General features: G+C 35.2%; 1 protein-coding gene across 20 annotated transcripts in view; it reads right to left on the reverse strand.

The window, feature by feature from the left end:
* Positions 1–2,501: 2,501 nt before the first annotated feature.
* Positions 2,502–16,668, reverse strand: part of LOC123565984 (sodium/calcium exchanger 3-like) — a 257,228-nt gene continuing 243,061 nt past the window's right edge. For all 20 annotated transcript variants that reach the window (XM_053550277.1, XM_053550272.1, XM_053550275.1 and 17 more), the window contains 5 exons: positions 13,380–13,502; positions 12,441–12,516; positions 10,640–10,793; positions 7,925–8,100; positions 2,502–6,416 (listed from right to left, as the gene is read on the reverse strand). In XM_053550277.1, the coding sequence (XP_053406252.1) occupies positions 6,282–6,416; positions 7,925–8,100; positions 10,640–10,793; positions 12,441–12,516; positions 13,380–13,502 (664 nt within the window). In that variant the 3' untranslated portion in view covers positions 2,502–6,281. The remainder of the gene's footprint in view (positions 6,417–7,924; positions 8,101–10,639; positions 10,794–12,440; positions 12,517–13,379; positions 13,503–16,668) is intronic.

Consider the following 16,668-nt stretch of genomic DNA (forward strand, 5'->3'; position numbering starts at 1 on the left):
TCAAAAGGTTTTTCTATTTCAAGACCTACTGACCTAGTTTTTGATCGCAGTTGACCCAGTTTCAAACTTGACCTAGATATCATCAAGATAAACATTCAGACCAACTTTCATACATATCCCATGAAAAATATGGCCTCTAGAGAGGTCACAACGGTTTTTCATTATTTGACCTAGTGACCTACTTTTTGATGGCACGTGACCCACTTTCGAACTTCTTCTAGATATCATCAAGATGAAGATTCTGACCAATTTTTATGGAGATCCATTCACAAGAATGGCCTCTAGAGAGGTCACAAGGTTTTTCTATTTTTAGACCTACTGACCTAGTTTTTGACCGCACATGACCCTGTTTCAAAACTTGACCTAGATATCATCAAGATGAACATTCAGACCAACTTTCATGAAGATCCATTGAAAAATATGGCCTCTAGAGAGGTCACAAGGTTTTTCTATTATTTGACCTACTGACCTAGTTTTTGACGGCACGTGACCCACTTTCAAACTTGACCTAGATATCATCAAGATGAACATTCAGACCAACTTTCATACAGATCCCATGGAAAATATGGCCTATAGAGAGGTCACAAGGTTTTTTCTATTATTTGACCTACTGACCTAGTTTTTGACGGCACGTGACCAACTTTCGAACTTGACCTAGATATCATCAAGATGAATATTCAGACCAACTTTCATACAGATCCCATGAAAAATATGGCCTCTAGAGAGGTCACAAGGTTTTTCTATTATTTGACCTACTGACCTAATTTTTGATGGCACGTGACCCAGTTTCGAACTTGATCTAGATATCATCAAGGTGAACGTTCTGACCAATTTTCATGAAGATCTTTTGAAATATATGGCCTCTAGAAAGGTCACAAGGTTTTTCTATTTTTAGACCTACTGACCTAGTTTTTGACCGCACGTGACCCAGTTTAGAACTTGACCTAGATATCATCAAGATGAACATTCAGACCAACTTTCATACAGATCCCATGAAAAATATGTCCTTTAGAGAGGTCACAAGGTTTTTCTATTATTTGACCTACTGACCTAGTTTTTGAGGCACGTGACCCAGTTTCGAACTTGACCTAGATATCATCAAGGTGAACGTTCTGACCAACTTTCATGAAGATCTTGTGAAATATATGGCCTCTAGAGAGGTCACAAGGTTTTTCTATTTTTAGACCTACTGACCTTGTTTTTGAAGGCACGTGACCCAGTTTCGAACTTGACTTAGATATCATCAAGGTGAACATTCTGACCAATTTTCATGAAGATCCATTGAAAATTATGGCCTCTACAGAGGTCACAAGGTTTTTCTATTTTTAGACCTACTGACCTAGTTTTCGACGGCACGTGACCCAGTTTCGAACTTGACCTAGAATTTACCAAGATGAACATTCTGACCCATTTTCATAAAGATCCCATGAAAACTGTGACCTCTAGAGATGTCACAAGGAAAAGTTTACGGACGCACGGACGACGGACACCGCGCGATCACAAAAGCTCACCTTGTCACTTTGTGACAGGTGAGCTAAAAATGTACGAGTTGAGTATAAAGTACAGATACAGTCCAAAAAAGGCTACAACTCGAAAAATAATGACTGGACAAGAAATTTAGTACAAGTAAAATGTGCATGTGCAGTTATTATTGTTGATGTATGGCCCTTGTCATGTCTGATGTTGGCGAAAACGTGCAGCAGCTATTTCAAGTTTAAATCATTTTTTTCCTCATTAATAACAGATAGAAGTGCATCAAAATTTTAACCTGAAATTCTAGGCAAAACTGGGTACAGTTCTTAAAATAATGGGGCAAGATTAACTGGGCTTGTGCCATAATAGTATATTGCCCATGATGATGTGAAACAAAAACTTTAAGTTTGAATAAAATCTGTTAAGCAATAACATTGAGAGATTGTTTAATTTCATTTTAGCGCTGTTTTTTAAACAGTATTTCAGTTATGCAATGCCGATCAGTTCACCCCACTAGTGTTCCTAGATTCTCTACAAATACATAACTATTCTCCACAACTGATTGTCAACTTCTGTACACGAATCAGAGTTGGAGCACGGATTATTTTAGACAGTGTGTATAAATTGAAACTGTCATAGCGGACATACGCCATGCACAAGTATCTAACTAGCCACCCTACTATCTATAGATCTCCACGCACCCTAAGGAGCTAAACTGGTACATGAAACTTCAACCTAAAATTTCAAATAAAAGTTGGGGACGGGCGAGCATAAATCATGAAATATTGCTCGGAGAGTTACTGTCCTTGTATGGGTGCTGATAAGGAAAAACTAGTTCTAAAGCAAACCCATCAAGTAATGACATCAAACCTGAACCAAGATGCGGACACCGTAAGTTGGATAGCTCTCCATATACTTAGTATGTCAAGCTAAAAACCATTAATCCCTTTTAATAGTAAACGTCTGTTTGAATAAAGTCATCTGTGAATGCAACCAGGAGGACGTCATAAAGCCAGGTAACAAATTACTAGATAATGAAAATGCTTTATTGATATTATTGTCATGTCATGTTAGCAACAATTCATTCATTTCTTCAACAATAATAAAACAATATCATAAACCAATATTACATGGTTAGAAACAGCATTTCCTAGCATCATTTTCATGTCTAAAAAAACATTTTCTACAAACTTAAAAAAGAAGAGAGTAACACGAGCAGCATTGTTGGATAATGGACATAAAAACTATTCAGGAGAATACTAGTTTGTGTTTTATTTAAACAAGAGGAAGAACCTGATATTGCTTAAGCTCCTGTACTGGTCAAGAAAGGTGATGATAATAAACAGACCGAGATTTCAATATGTGGTCTTACATGTACAAAAATTCCTTTCTCTAACGTTTTACTGTGGCTCCATCCCTCGTACTGCTATGAAATCCTTCAAGTTCACATATGTAGACGAGAATGAATCACATTTCTCTCCTTTATCATGTCCAAATAAATAGATTTTCTGGCCATTTTCCAGTCTGCAGCCTTCATGTTCTGACTAATCAATTTGTACATCAAACAGCATTTTCGCAATATTTGATAAACAATACTAACTGGTTAACAATTACACATTATATAAAAAAATGTAACATGTATCACAGAGAAGCATTTTTGGGTTCAGTATACTTAAACTTATGTCTAGATTTCAACCATAAATATGCTCTAGGCATTCTGTTGTGGAATAACTTTGAATGTGGCAGCCTATATGTAACTATTAAATTGTGACAACATAGCAGTCTTAAAGTTTAAATTGAAGTTTATTAGTACATTCCAACCTGTGCTATACACACCATCTGTGAGCAGAGACCATATGACATTAAAAGGCCACTAGTTACTTTTCTGATTTTAACATTTGCCATATACCCAACCTTTGAACATAGACCATTTAAAAAATGGTCTACCTATCTACATACCAGTTTGCCTGTATAGGACAGCCTGCTGAAAACTCTTAGTAGTCTTGTTTTCTCAATGATCTTGCTGTTTTAAATGTCTTTTGTAAATTGAAGAATATTGTGTAATATAGCTATATGTGGACTACTATCATAACAAAAACATCACTATAGTTAATATGTCATTTGTAATACTACACAGCGGTTGCAATTCACAAAACATTACCACAACAACATAGGTAAATTTCTGTTTCACACAGACACAAGAACATTCATATACTGGACAAGTGAAATCTGTATTTCAAATTACCAAACTGTACCTCAAACTTAATAAATATGTAAATAAATTAATATATACATCATTATTTGACAGACCTGATAGCAGGTAACATGAAATTGGAAAATACATGTGTAACACTTTAGGCAAATGTAGTTTTATATCAGGCTCCAAAGATATAATTAATTTTTTACGAGCAAGATTACCAACCAAATATAAATTTTTATAACCAGTCTCCTTGTTTACCTATTCCACTGGGAAACTTCAAAATTATGCTGGGAAACAATGTAATCAAATACTTCATTTTTTAGACTGGTGCTCCATACATGACTTTATAATCTTGCAATCTAGACTGGTTTGTCATAATTTACAGTAAGTCCTTGTAACAGACAGTTAAAGAGGAAGGAAAGCCCAACAATTTATTATATGAAATGCGTTGTCCAACCATTCATAAGTCAGGGAATCTTCAAATCAGACCACGATTACAAGAAATGACAATTTGATATTATGAGAAAATGGGTGATTATAGCAGTTATTTTAGTATTTATTAGGTCATTATAACATTACTGAATTCATATGTAAAACCCTTCTCAACAGAAGAATGACATCAGTTTCTGGAAGTGTAGAATATGCTAGTTTGTTTTTTCTGAATTAATTTTATGTTGCCATGGAAACAAAATAACAGCCATTTATTTTTATCTTTTTTAGAGAAAATTTTGAAAATTCTGTCACTGTCTAGAATGATTTACAAAATCTCAACAAAATGAGTGAACATCAAAACAATGTTGCCTTTCTCTTTAAATGTCTTTATAAAACTGCATTGAGTAAGTGAATGCTCTAAAGATGAATTCAGAATATGAAACTATGAAAGTCTGTTCAGTAATGAAAACAGGTTGTTTTAAGACAGACCTTTCTCACCCTGTCAGACTAAAAAAATCTACCCTGGTACATGGAAAATATCACAACAGGAAAAATATCAACATAATTAATAAATAAAACTTGAGACAGATTTGTGTAGACGGAAAACAAAACCAGTATAGCTGTACACTGTACATAAACTAACATAGAATAATAAATTAATAATGATGTAACCAATAACAGTGTAACCAAAGGATAAACAAATAAAATACAACAACAAAATCTGATGAGATTCAATATAATATCACAAAAGTAATAAGCACTTTAACAAACAATATTTACAGTATTAAACAGAAAATGATTTCTAAAGACATTCAGTGATTTACTCATAATAGTCTGAAGAAAACTCGCAATGTTTTAGTACACTAAATACACTTAAACTACATGTAACTGTGAAAATAAATAAAACCCAAATGTGGTTACATGATGCAGAGCAAAATGTATCATTTCTACCGACCTCCAGTCTACAAGAGGAAAGCAGCCGGCTATATAATTTTATATAATTTATAAATTTATATTTGGAATGTTTCATTTTTAAACATCAACTTTAAAACTTTAGAGAAGCACTATAGGAATATTCTATGGAAGCTTTTCATTGCCAATTTATTTACAAACTTATTTTATAACTCAGCAGATAATACACACTGAACAGGTAGAAGGAATTTAGAAATATCTCACCCCCCACCCCCACAAAATTCACATTTGTAAAACATTTAGATTGTTCAAACAGTAGCTTAACCATCATAAACAACATAGATTTATATTTACCCATATGTAAGATACAAAAACATTACCTACATGCTAAAATCTGAAAGGGCACCAACTTGGTTTTAACCCAAAGTTGTAAATATTCAAATAAAAAATAAAAATTTAAACTGGTTTTGAAAATTTTGTCTTAAGGGTCCTTTTCTCTGCCTCCAGCCCATATCTATGTTGAAAGTGTAGTCTGATAGACAACAAAATCTGAACTATGTGCTATCTGCAAACCTTACAATGTGCATACATTATCACTTACCCTTACTATATCAAACTCTAATTGTTAATGTCAAATTAAAGAGGAATATATTACAAAAAGTATCTAGAGCTTTGTTTGTTTGTTTTAAGTTTAACACCGTTTTTCAACAGTATTTCAGTTATATAAGGGAGGGCAGTTAACCTAACCAGTGTTCCTGGATTCTGTACCAGTACAAACCTGTTCTCCGCAAGTAACTGCCAACTTCCCCACATCAATCAGAGGTGGAGGCAGAGTGATGTCAGACACAATGTTTTTTATCAAATCATCACAGAGAACAATCACCCCATCCGAGGATCGGACTCACAACCCCGCGATCCATAGATCTGTGCTCTCCCTATTGAGCTAAAAAGGCGGGCTTACAAAAAGTAGAGAAAAAAACTGTTGCATAGTAATAATACAAATGTCTAAATGAACTGAATAGGAGTAAATACCCCCATTTTTTACACTTAGTTACTACAATGCCATTCAAACATACATTATATAAATTCTAACTCACTTCAGTGTAGCTTCAACAAGAGTCCCCTACATCATCAGCACTTTTTTTTATAAAATATTTCAAGAGAAATCTATGTTGATTTATACAGTGTTTATAATCTGTGTCTGTAATTATTTCACCACTCTCAACAACATGTAAGATGTTGAGGCCATTCTGCACAATACTGATTACACTTCCCATTTGAGAATGTCATAGGCCTTTAAACTGGCTAGGAGTATGTACAGACACCACAATCCAAACAGTGTCAAGCTGCTTCCCCATCTCACATATGAGTTCTTCCCTCCTAGTTCTCCTCCAACAAACTGTAACAACAAAACTGCCGAGTTATAATTGATGTCAACGTTCATTTTGCTGCATCAGCGAACAGTTTCAAACAATCTAACCAAAATCAACAGAAGAAGCCCTGGTATAAAAGAATTCAAGTTAGAACCTTTCCTTTAACATGGTGCATAGAACACATCCGTATCTCAGTTTACTTACTCAGAGTCAATATACACCCACGAGATTCAAACCACTGTACTCCAATTCAGCATCATGTGTCACCTAATCTTAACTACCAACTCATTACAATTCTTTGTGTCATAAATCGAGTTTCAGAATAATGAAAACTAATTATGCATAAAAATCAGAAATTGCTTTATTTCTTTTGAAAGATAATGTTATAAAGTAAAACAAAGACTTCTGTCAATTATCCGGCACATTAGAAAGCAATGATGAGCATAATGAAACCTTATTTAAATACCTGCAAACTTTTTCAAAACAAAACATGGGTAACCTGGAACTCTTTAATTAAAAACTTTACAATTATTCAACCAATGACTGTGGCAAAAGTTGTGTTCTACATTCAATTATGCAATATTTTCTCACCTGTGAGACAGAGTATTCCTTGTACAATACCCGTGTAAGGTGATCTCTCAAACCACTTGTCTCACACCAGTCATGACTACATTATTTACCCGATACTACATCTGTTATATCCAAAGTCAGATAGCAGTATTTTATTTTCAAAAATCAACTGTTTATCTACATATCTGATGATGTCATTGTTAAATGACATTATATAAATACCATATGGCAGCGTGTGTGACATTGATATTGTCAACCCGAGGGCAGAATGTCACCCGAGGCTAGCCGAGTGGTGACATTCTGTTCCGAGGTTGACAATATCATGTCACACACGCTGCCATATGGTATTATTTATTATACCGAACAAAACTAAACACATAAAAGTTTAAAAATGTTTCTGGTTCATTTAATCAACAGTTTCACTTTAGCGCGGTAATCAGTTGTGTACACACTGAATAGCGACGTCATTACAATATGACACTGTGTACAGGGACGCAATCATATGGCTAAAAACCTGAAGCAGTTATTTGCCCTTATATGACATTCAAAATATCAGCGCGGTCACATGACCTGACAGTCACTTTCGCTTGGTCACGTGTCAAAAAGACTGAAAATGTTTCTGATAGTCAAAATATCTCCTTTTCGGGTAATGGGATTTTCCCATTGTAGACAAAAGTGAGGTATAATAATAATATATGCAGTTATAGTTCTGGTCTGGTATATGTTTCCAATTATGCAGCCATCAAAGTAACAGATATTTTAAATGGTCCGAATAGTGAGAAAATAAATCTACCACACCAGTTAAGTTGCTGTAATAAGGAAATACCCCATTTGAGGGAAGTTTAAAAACGGAGCATAACCTCGTTTCTGGACATCTCAACACTGGCTAGAATTTTCTTAGCCACAAATCTAATAGCATTGTAGATTCAGTTTGTACATATACAGTAAGAACATTTAAATTTACCTTTCGTCTAAGGATTAAGATAATTATACAGATTGTGCCAACAGTACTAAAGATGATGACACTTTGTGTTAGGTTGTCTGAGGCTACCCTGTATGTTGTGCCCTGTGCTAGATGGTACATGGTACTCAGTACCCATGGAATGCCCAAGCCAAGGAATACATTCACACTGTTACTCCCTGCAATAAGAAATTTCATCAGGATGAAGAGCAAATACAGCTTGTTTGAATTAAAATAAAGACAGTGTTTCTATACAATTTTGGCCATTCCATGTAAAGCTTAGCAGTCAAAAATTTGAATGCAACACATCCTATATTTAACCAATGATTTTTTTTTTGCATTTTTGAGAGGAATTACCAAATATTTTACAGTTTATATGTAAAGATAGAAAATTCAAGTTTACATTCAAACTCTATGCTTGATGTGTGTATTTAAATGAACAGCAAAATTTGCATAACCATCAATAAACTAGAGAAGCTTTTGAGAAAAGCGCATGTCTCCCACAAGTGCCTAATCATCTAAATAGTAAGTCAGTCTTTATATACTGTTTACTTGACACCAAAAGGACCCATACACTATTTTTAAAAGTAGTATAGGGGTCCTTTTAAGGTCAAAAATGCACAAGAAATCTGAGCGTTTTTTGGTAATTCAAGGGCCATAATTCCGAAGTGCCTGGGCCCATTTTGCTAGTTATCGAACCTCAGGCCGAGCACTTACTGGCAAACACATTTTGTTCAAGTTTGGTGAAGATCGGATGAGAAATGTTCGACTTAGAGTGCGGACAAGCTTTGTGACAGACAGGCAGACAGGCAGACAAGACAGGAGTAAATCAATATGTCTCCTGCACCACTGTGTGGTGGGAGACATAAACAGATACTTCTGTAGCTGATAAAATCTGTAGGAAAATTTTAGAAATCTAGAAATACACCTAAAAATCTGAATCAAGAAAGCAGTTTCAAAGCTCCCCAGTATCTGATTGGTAGATTAAAGGAGTAGTCTTATAATTGATGCATCTCAAAAACCCGGAATAAACTAGAGATTACTTTTGAAACAAGAGCACCGCCTTGCGGGTGCTGACGCTCATCTGATTTTTTTTTGTATAATAGAAATATTGTCCTACCCATGATTTTCTAAGTCTAAAAAGGGCCATTATTCTTGCAAAAAGCAGGATAGAGTTATGTTTCTTGATGTACAATGTCCACTTATGATGGTGAAAAACTGTTGCAAGTTTTAACGCAATAGCTTTGATAGTTTATGAGAAAAGTTGACTTAAACATAATACTCAACCAAGAAAATGATTTTCTAAGTCCAAAAGGGGCAATAATTATTGCAAAAAGCAGGATGGAGTTATGCTGCTTGCTGTACAGGGTCAACTTATGATGGTGAACAAGTGTTGCAAGTTTCAAAGCAATAGCTTTGATAGTTTAAGGGAAAAAGTTGACCTAAACATAAAACTTAACCAAGAAATCTGATATTTTCTAAGTCCAAAAGGGGCCATAAATCTTGCAAAAAGCAGGATGAAGTTATGTTTCTTGCTGTACAGGGTCAGCTTATGATGGTGAACAAGTGCTTCAAGTTTCAAAGCAATAGCTTTGATAGTTTAAGAGAAAAAGTTGACCTAAACATAAAACTTAACCAAGAAATCTGATATTTTCTAAGTCCAAAAGGGGCCATAAATCTTGCAAAAAGCAGGATAGAGTTATGTTTCTTGCTGTACAGGGTCAGCTTATGATGGTGAACAAGTGTTGCAAGTTTTAAAGCAAGAGTTTTGATAGTTTAGGATAAAAGCTGACCTAAACATAAAACTTAACCAAGAAAACTGATTTTCTAAGTCCAAAAGGGGCAATAATTCTTGCAAAAAGCAAGATGGAGTTATGTTTCTTGATGTACAGGGTCTGCTTATGATGGTGAACAAGTATTCCAAGTTTCAAAGCAATAGCTTTGATAGTTTAGGAGAAAAGTTGACCTAAACATAAAACTTAACCAAGAAATCTGATCTTTTCAAAGTACAAAAGGGGCCATAAATCTTGCAAAAAGCAAGATGGAGTTATGTTTCTTGCTATACAGGGTCAGCTTATGATGGTGAACAAGTATTCCAAGTTTCAAAGCAATAGCTTTGATAGTTTAGGAGAAAAGCTGACCTAAACATAAAACTTAACCAGGCAATGCCGACGCAGACAACCGCTCAAGTGATGACAATAACTCATTTTTTTTTCAAAAAATCAGATGAGCTAAAAAGGGTATGTCTCCCCCATACTGCTACACTTTTCATAAATCTCAAGATTTTACAGATACAAATATTCTGTGTAAATATGTATAGGACCGGTTAAGAAATGGTTGTGCCAAGTGTACACAGTGATATATAGCTTTTTATTCAAAGGCCCATAACTCCAGCATAAATAAATAAACTGAAAACAAATCCATAAAATATGCACCCATAGGCTTGGTTCTAATTAATCCTATATTTACATTCAAATCCAGAAGTAATAGAAGAGAAGTAGTCTGCACAAACTTTATTTAAAAATGATTTTTACGGGGCCATAACTCTGTCCAAAATCAGGCAAATGGAAAATGCTGATAATATGCAAAACTAGTCTCGACACTTAACCTTTCTACAAAGTTCAGTTGAAATGCCACAGTTCTTCAGAGCAAAAGTTCTGATTTTTTTTTTGTGACTGACAGTACAACATAAATTCATCTCCACCATAATAAACTCACCAGTAACATTTCCAATGGCTGCATCAGCATGTTCATCTTGCTTTGCAGCTGTACGACTAGCAAATGTATCTGGCAAACTTGTTCCCAGTGCTATTATAGTTATACCAGTAACACTCGTCTTCAGGCCAATAACACAACCAATTAAATGGCCAAGCTAGAACAAGAAAAATAGCACATATGGTATTTGCATATAAAAGGAGCACATAAAAATTGATGTTACCTTGTCAAGGTCATTCTGCTTTAACATCTCTTCAGACCAAGATGTATTGAAATCAGGAAGAAAATTATAATCATGACTTTCCTTACTGCCAATAAAAAATGTCAAATGTTTCAAAATCATTCTGTCGTAATCATTAATTGTATATAAGTCAATTGTGAACAATATTCCAAACTTTCAGTCCGACAGAATGACTAGTTTTGGAATTATGCCCATTTAAAAGAGGTCACCCATACATCAAACGCAAAGAATATGTCAACTTTTCATTATCATCCTTCAGCCTTAGTTTTCTTTTTTCTATTACCTACTTGTAAGAAAGAACTACAAATACTCGAAAAGACAACAATTCCTGTCAGTTGTATCTTTTACGATGTCCCTGATGTGACATCAAGGTGTAGCGAATCAACTTTAAAATCAGGATTTACCGTAGATACCCATGTATAATGTGCACCCGTGTATAATGCACACCCCCGATTTTGGCCCAAAATCCTGGGAAAAAAACATTTCTGGTCGATATTGAGGTGGATGGAAACGAAAGCAGAGTTTACATCGACACCGGTAATAAATTTTATCTCCGTGGCAGAGAGCAGCATCGGTCTTGCAATACTATTGATTTTTGTTTTCTCGAAAATAAAACCAGTAAAATATTGCTTTATTTGTTGTTTTACCTTTTTAATTAACTATTTTGAATAAATAAACAGCAGCTGATTCAATATTTCGGAATGGAATCTTTCAAAATGACATGAGCTTCTCAATTCAAACCAATAACAAAAGGTGTGATAGTCTTTTTGTCACTATCAAATAGCCGGTAATTACCGGCAATTAACGTGTATTCTCGTGTCAATTATGTTGTTCACAGTTTGATCTCGGTTAAAGATAATTCTCGATCTTTAATTAGTATCATAATTTTTGTGATTTATTAACATTTCTTTCATTAAAATACTTTTAAATTTATATGAAATTAATTTTGTTTGAAAGAAAAATAAACCATTCGCTCTTTTACGGAACGTAACGGCAATCTTAGATTTTAGCGGTGACAGTAAGCGCTGGGAGTAGTTTCCCTTTACCAAAATGGCGAACATCGGCAACAAACTTGTTTTGAAGTTGGAAAATTGTCTATACCTGTGTATTATGCGCACCCACGATTCGGGGGTGGTCCTGGGGGTAAAAAAACTGCGCATTATACATGGGTATCTATTTTGACTACCCCATCATTTTTACCAAGGGGATTTTGACCACCCAATCATTTTTGCCAAGGGGGTTTTGACTATCCATTGAGGGGATTATGAACACCTTATTTCTGCTGAGGGTTTTTTGACCACCATGTCATCTTTCAGCCAAGGGGGTTTATCTGAGGGGATTTTGAGCATCTCCCTGTTATCCCTGTTTACTGATTTTAGAAGTTATTCTCCTTTTACACTCAATATTTTGGGTGTAATATAGGTGGCACTCAAGTTGAAATGCTGTCAATTTCAGAAAGAAGGCTACTGACAGCAGCAAAACGAATATATAGTAGATCACATTAAACAGAAGAAAGATAATTTATGTAAAATATAGCTTCAAGTGGGTCTAACTATTCCTTACCTGTTCTACCACCATAGTCAATAAAGCAATGTATAACAGAGAAAACACAAATGTTGGCCATGCTCCCCAGTATCTCCTAAAATAACAAAAAATATTCTAAGTAATGGAAATATGATCATCTATCAAACAAACCATATTTTATTCATGCATTGAGTACAAGAATATCTAGAGAACTGCAAGCAGACAGAATTATCAGCAGAAAGTGTGGTAATAACTACCTTTCACCTTTTTTTATTCACCATAACCAAATAATAAACTGACCCTAAATGCATCCTCTGTTTACATGCACTTATTTCTGTGCTGCCAAATTTGCAGACTGTGTGTGAAGGCATTCTCAGAATAGTGAACTGAAAAGATTTATGTACCAACAGCCACTGCAAGCTTTGACATACTAACCTCAAAATCAGTATTTATTCATTTGGGTTTTACGGTGCACCAACACAGTATAGGTTATATGGCACCAAACAGGACTACAAATTTTGGTTCCATCTCATTTACATCGAAATAAAAACATGAGGTATGGAATCAAAATTTGCATACCTGCTGGAATCACAGAGTTACAGTAAAACCAAGTGTTAAGACCCTATTAGTCGCCTCTTATGATCATGCATGGGTAAGGCAGTGGTTCCAATTCTTTTCATACACAGATCGTCCCAGAACCACATGGGGCTCAAAATCAATAGGAGCTATCGGAGCTATCCACTGGCCATGAACAATTTTCAAATCAGATTTGAGGATCACAGGTGAAAGCATGTTTACATAACTGAGTGGAAACATAATTGCTAACAGTCGGGCAGACGATTTGCACTTCGGCCATATGAAAAATCAGAATCGTAGGAAAAGACCTGAAGATTTACATTTCTGCTGTAATTAAATAAGTAATGTTCTATACAATAATTTACTTTAAATATTAAAGATTATATAGATAGGTATTCTTACGTAGGAGGAACACATGCTCCCACAAGTTTCCAGAAGAATGTAAGGAAATGCAGTAGGTAATCAGTCCAGCTTGGAGGAATATCGTTACCATCATCGTCTGTGTCACCTCCAACTGTCATAGCACTGCAAACAAATTGTCATAAAACAGTACAGATTACAGTCTAGCCAATTTAAACAAAGGACCTTTGAAAAGCAGGAACAGGGTCCTGGCTGTTGAGCTTATTACATCACATTTCTTCTTCTAATGAATGCTTATGTCAAGATATCTAAAAATAATAGAACAAAGACCTATATCACTCATCAGAGTTCCACAGCTCAAGCAGATTTCTGCCAAATTGCTTTGAACACTGGCTTGATGATTCAGAGGAGATTTTCATAGATATTCATAGCAGGGCTCCGGAAATTTTGATAACTCAATCAGTCCGAAACGAAAATCCTGACATCGGTGCTACCCCACCCACCGCATTCCCAATATTATATATTTTGTAAAACGTGATAGAGTAAAGAAATAAGCATGTCATGCATTAAAACTGAGTTACCGGTCACCGCGAGTTACCATACAATGAAGACAGTTATTCAGCATCATGAGTGATCGTTACTTTGTTTAAATTTCGATGTTTTTTTCGAGAAAATACTTGCAAGGATAAAATTGCCGAGGCATTGACACCGCGTGCGTAACTAGTCTTAAAGCCAACGCATGTGACTCAGGTACCGTATACACGGCATATACTTTGTGATGTTTCCTCATTCTTTGACGGAATTCTATAAAATACAATGCGTCAAAGTGAATTACACAATACATATTCTCTGCTACACAGCCTCAGTATTTTAAGAATACTCTGCCGCGGACAGAATGTGTACGTTATGTGAACGCTGAGATCAAATTTCCCGCATGTACAGTACCAAAAGGTCACGCGGGTTGGCCACAGATATTTCATTTCACTTACGTTGTACTTCAATAAGCAACTACATTTTATTAAGTTATATGTTCTCTTCTGATGTAAACAAAATTTCAATTTGAAACGTTTTTTAAAAAACCGATTTGATAAACAGCGCCGCTCCAGTTTTCTTTATCATTTGTGTTTGCCAGTCCATTTTTTTCTTTTTCTTTTTTGTACAGTCGGGTTGCAAAGACGATTTTCTGCACTTGTTTCAACTGGAGCCCCAAAAAATGAATCATGTAATTTTTTCAAATCAAGTAATTATAAAAATTATTTTTATCGGTTTTCCGTGTGATGTCTCATTAAATCAAAGACTTATAATGTACAATTATAGCTCTTTGATTAATTGCAGTGACCATTTTTTTTTTTACCGTGATCAAACATAGCCTTTTGAAATAAACCATCCATCGGATTCTAAATAAAAGAAGTGGATCCCCGTCGAAATGATTTGGATCCAGTCAGAAACCAGTCAAAAATGTTTAATACATTGCAGTTGGCAAACATTAAAGGATGTGCCGCGCGAGCAAAGATTGCGTCATGTGCTAATACGGACCGATTATCAAGGTGACCATCAGACCGTTTGACACGTTATTGATTATCCAATTTCCTGCTTGGCAGGTGATCGTGTATTGAGATATCGGACCGAAATTTATACTTTTCTCCATTTTTATGGGACCGATTGTTTTCGTTTTTTCACTTCACGAATCGGTCTGAAAAGTCAAAAATCGGTCCAAAACCGACAAACCGGCAAATTTCCGAAGCCCTGATTCATAGTGGATTGAAGATTTTTTTTTATATCTCTGGTGGCCATGTGTTTAAAAGACTCAAACAAAAGCTGTCACTATTAGTGACCCCGAAGCGTGCCCAAGAATGTTACAGTTGTCTGCGCAAAATATGCCAGAATAGTTTAGGTATGAATCATTTTGTGACCTTGACCTGAGAGACCTGGGTCATAGGTGCGACACACCTCAATATGGTTAACATTTGTGTCAAATTATTTTCAAATCCCTTGATAAAAGGCAGAGTTATGGACCAGACAAGAAACAGACCCTGTTAACCTTCAACCTGTAAGTTTGATCTTGAACTTAGAGCTATGGGTCTGGATCTTGCGCATGACATGTCTTCTCATTATGGGGAATATTTATGCTAGAAGTAATTTCAAAATCCCTTGAGGAATAACAGAGTTATGAACCCTACATGAAACAGACCCTGTTAACCTTTGACTTCTAAGTGTGACCTTGACCTTGGAGCTAAAGGTCTGGATCTTGCGCATGACACATCGTCTCATTATGGTAAACATTTATGCCAAGTTATATCAAAATCCCTTCATGAATGGCAGAGTTACAGCCCAGACAAGAACAAACATGGATGCACACATGGATGGACAGTGTGATTTTAATATTCCCACCTTCAGGGGCATAAAAAATTGTAACAATCTTGGTAAGGTCATCAAAGAAACATTTATCTAAAAAAATTTTAAAACATTTCAGGCAGTCTCTTGACAAAATTTCTAAAATATACACTATATACATACTGGGGAAAAATGACAGAACTCTTTTGTCAAATCTAATTAGTTAGATCAATCTTTGTAAAGGTTAAAGAAATCTTTATGTAAATATATTGGAAAAACCAGCATACAGTCTCTGACAAGAAGATTATTTTAAGTTTCAACTTTAAACATGTTGGAAAAAGTGATCATGCCTTAAGTTGGTGATGTTTATTTTTTCGACATTTCAGAATATTTTGTTATTTCTCTTTGTAGAAAGCCACCAAAGGAACAACTGTGTCAAATTATTATAAATTTTAGTTTCTGATAAAAGGACTTTCAAAGTTTCCACTATATTCATTTGTAAGAGGACCATTCAAGGAACATCCAGTCACAGTTTCATCAACTTCCACCAAATAGTTTTAAAGGAGCCGGCATTTGAAGAAAAGTGCAGGCTATAGACACAATGTGTGACAACATCAGCTCACCCCAAGCACAGGTAAGCTAAAAACAACTGTCAGAGGAGACAGTGTGCTCAATTATATTACAGAGGTTAGATAGTGAAATACGGAATATCTGTGTAAACTAGAGCCGTCACTGGAGTGATTAATACCCGATTTGGATGACAATGTTGGACAACAATTTAACTTTTAATCAAATCCGTTCAGTAAGAACAGACATACAGTAAAAGTGCATTAAGTAATTTGACCTGAAATCTTAAAAAGTGGCATCTTTCATGAAATATTGGTGCCAAACTTGTGCATCTTGTGTCATATGATGGAAACAACTACTTTTACAGCTGCAGCAAATCCGTTTACCTATAGCAAAGATAAAGTGCAACAAAACTTTAAGGTACAGATGT

Source organism: Mercenaria mercenaria, chromosome 8, assembly GCF_021730395.1.
Source record: "Mercenaria mercenaria strain notata chromosome 8, MADL_Memer_1, whole genome shotgun sequence".
NCBI classification, from domain to species: Eukaryota; Metazoa; Mollusca; class Bivalvia; order Venerida; family Veneridae; genus Mercenaria; species Mercenaria mercenaria.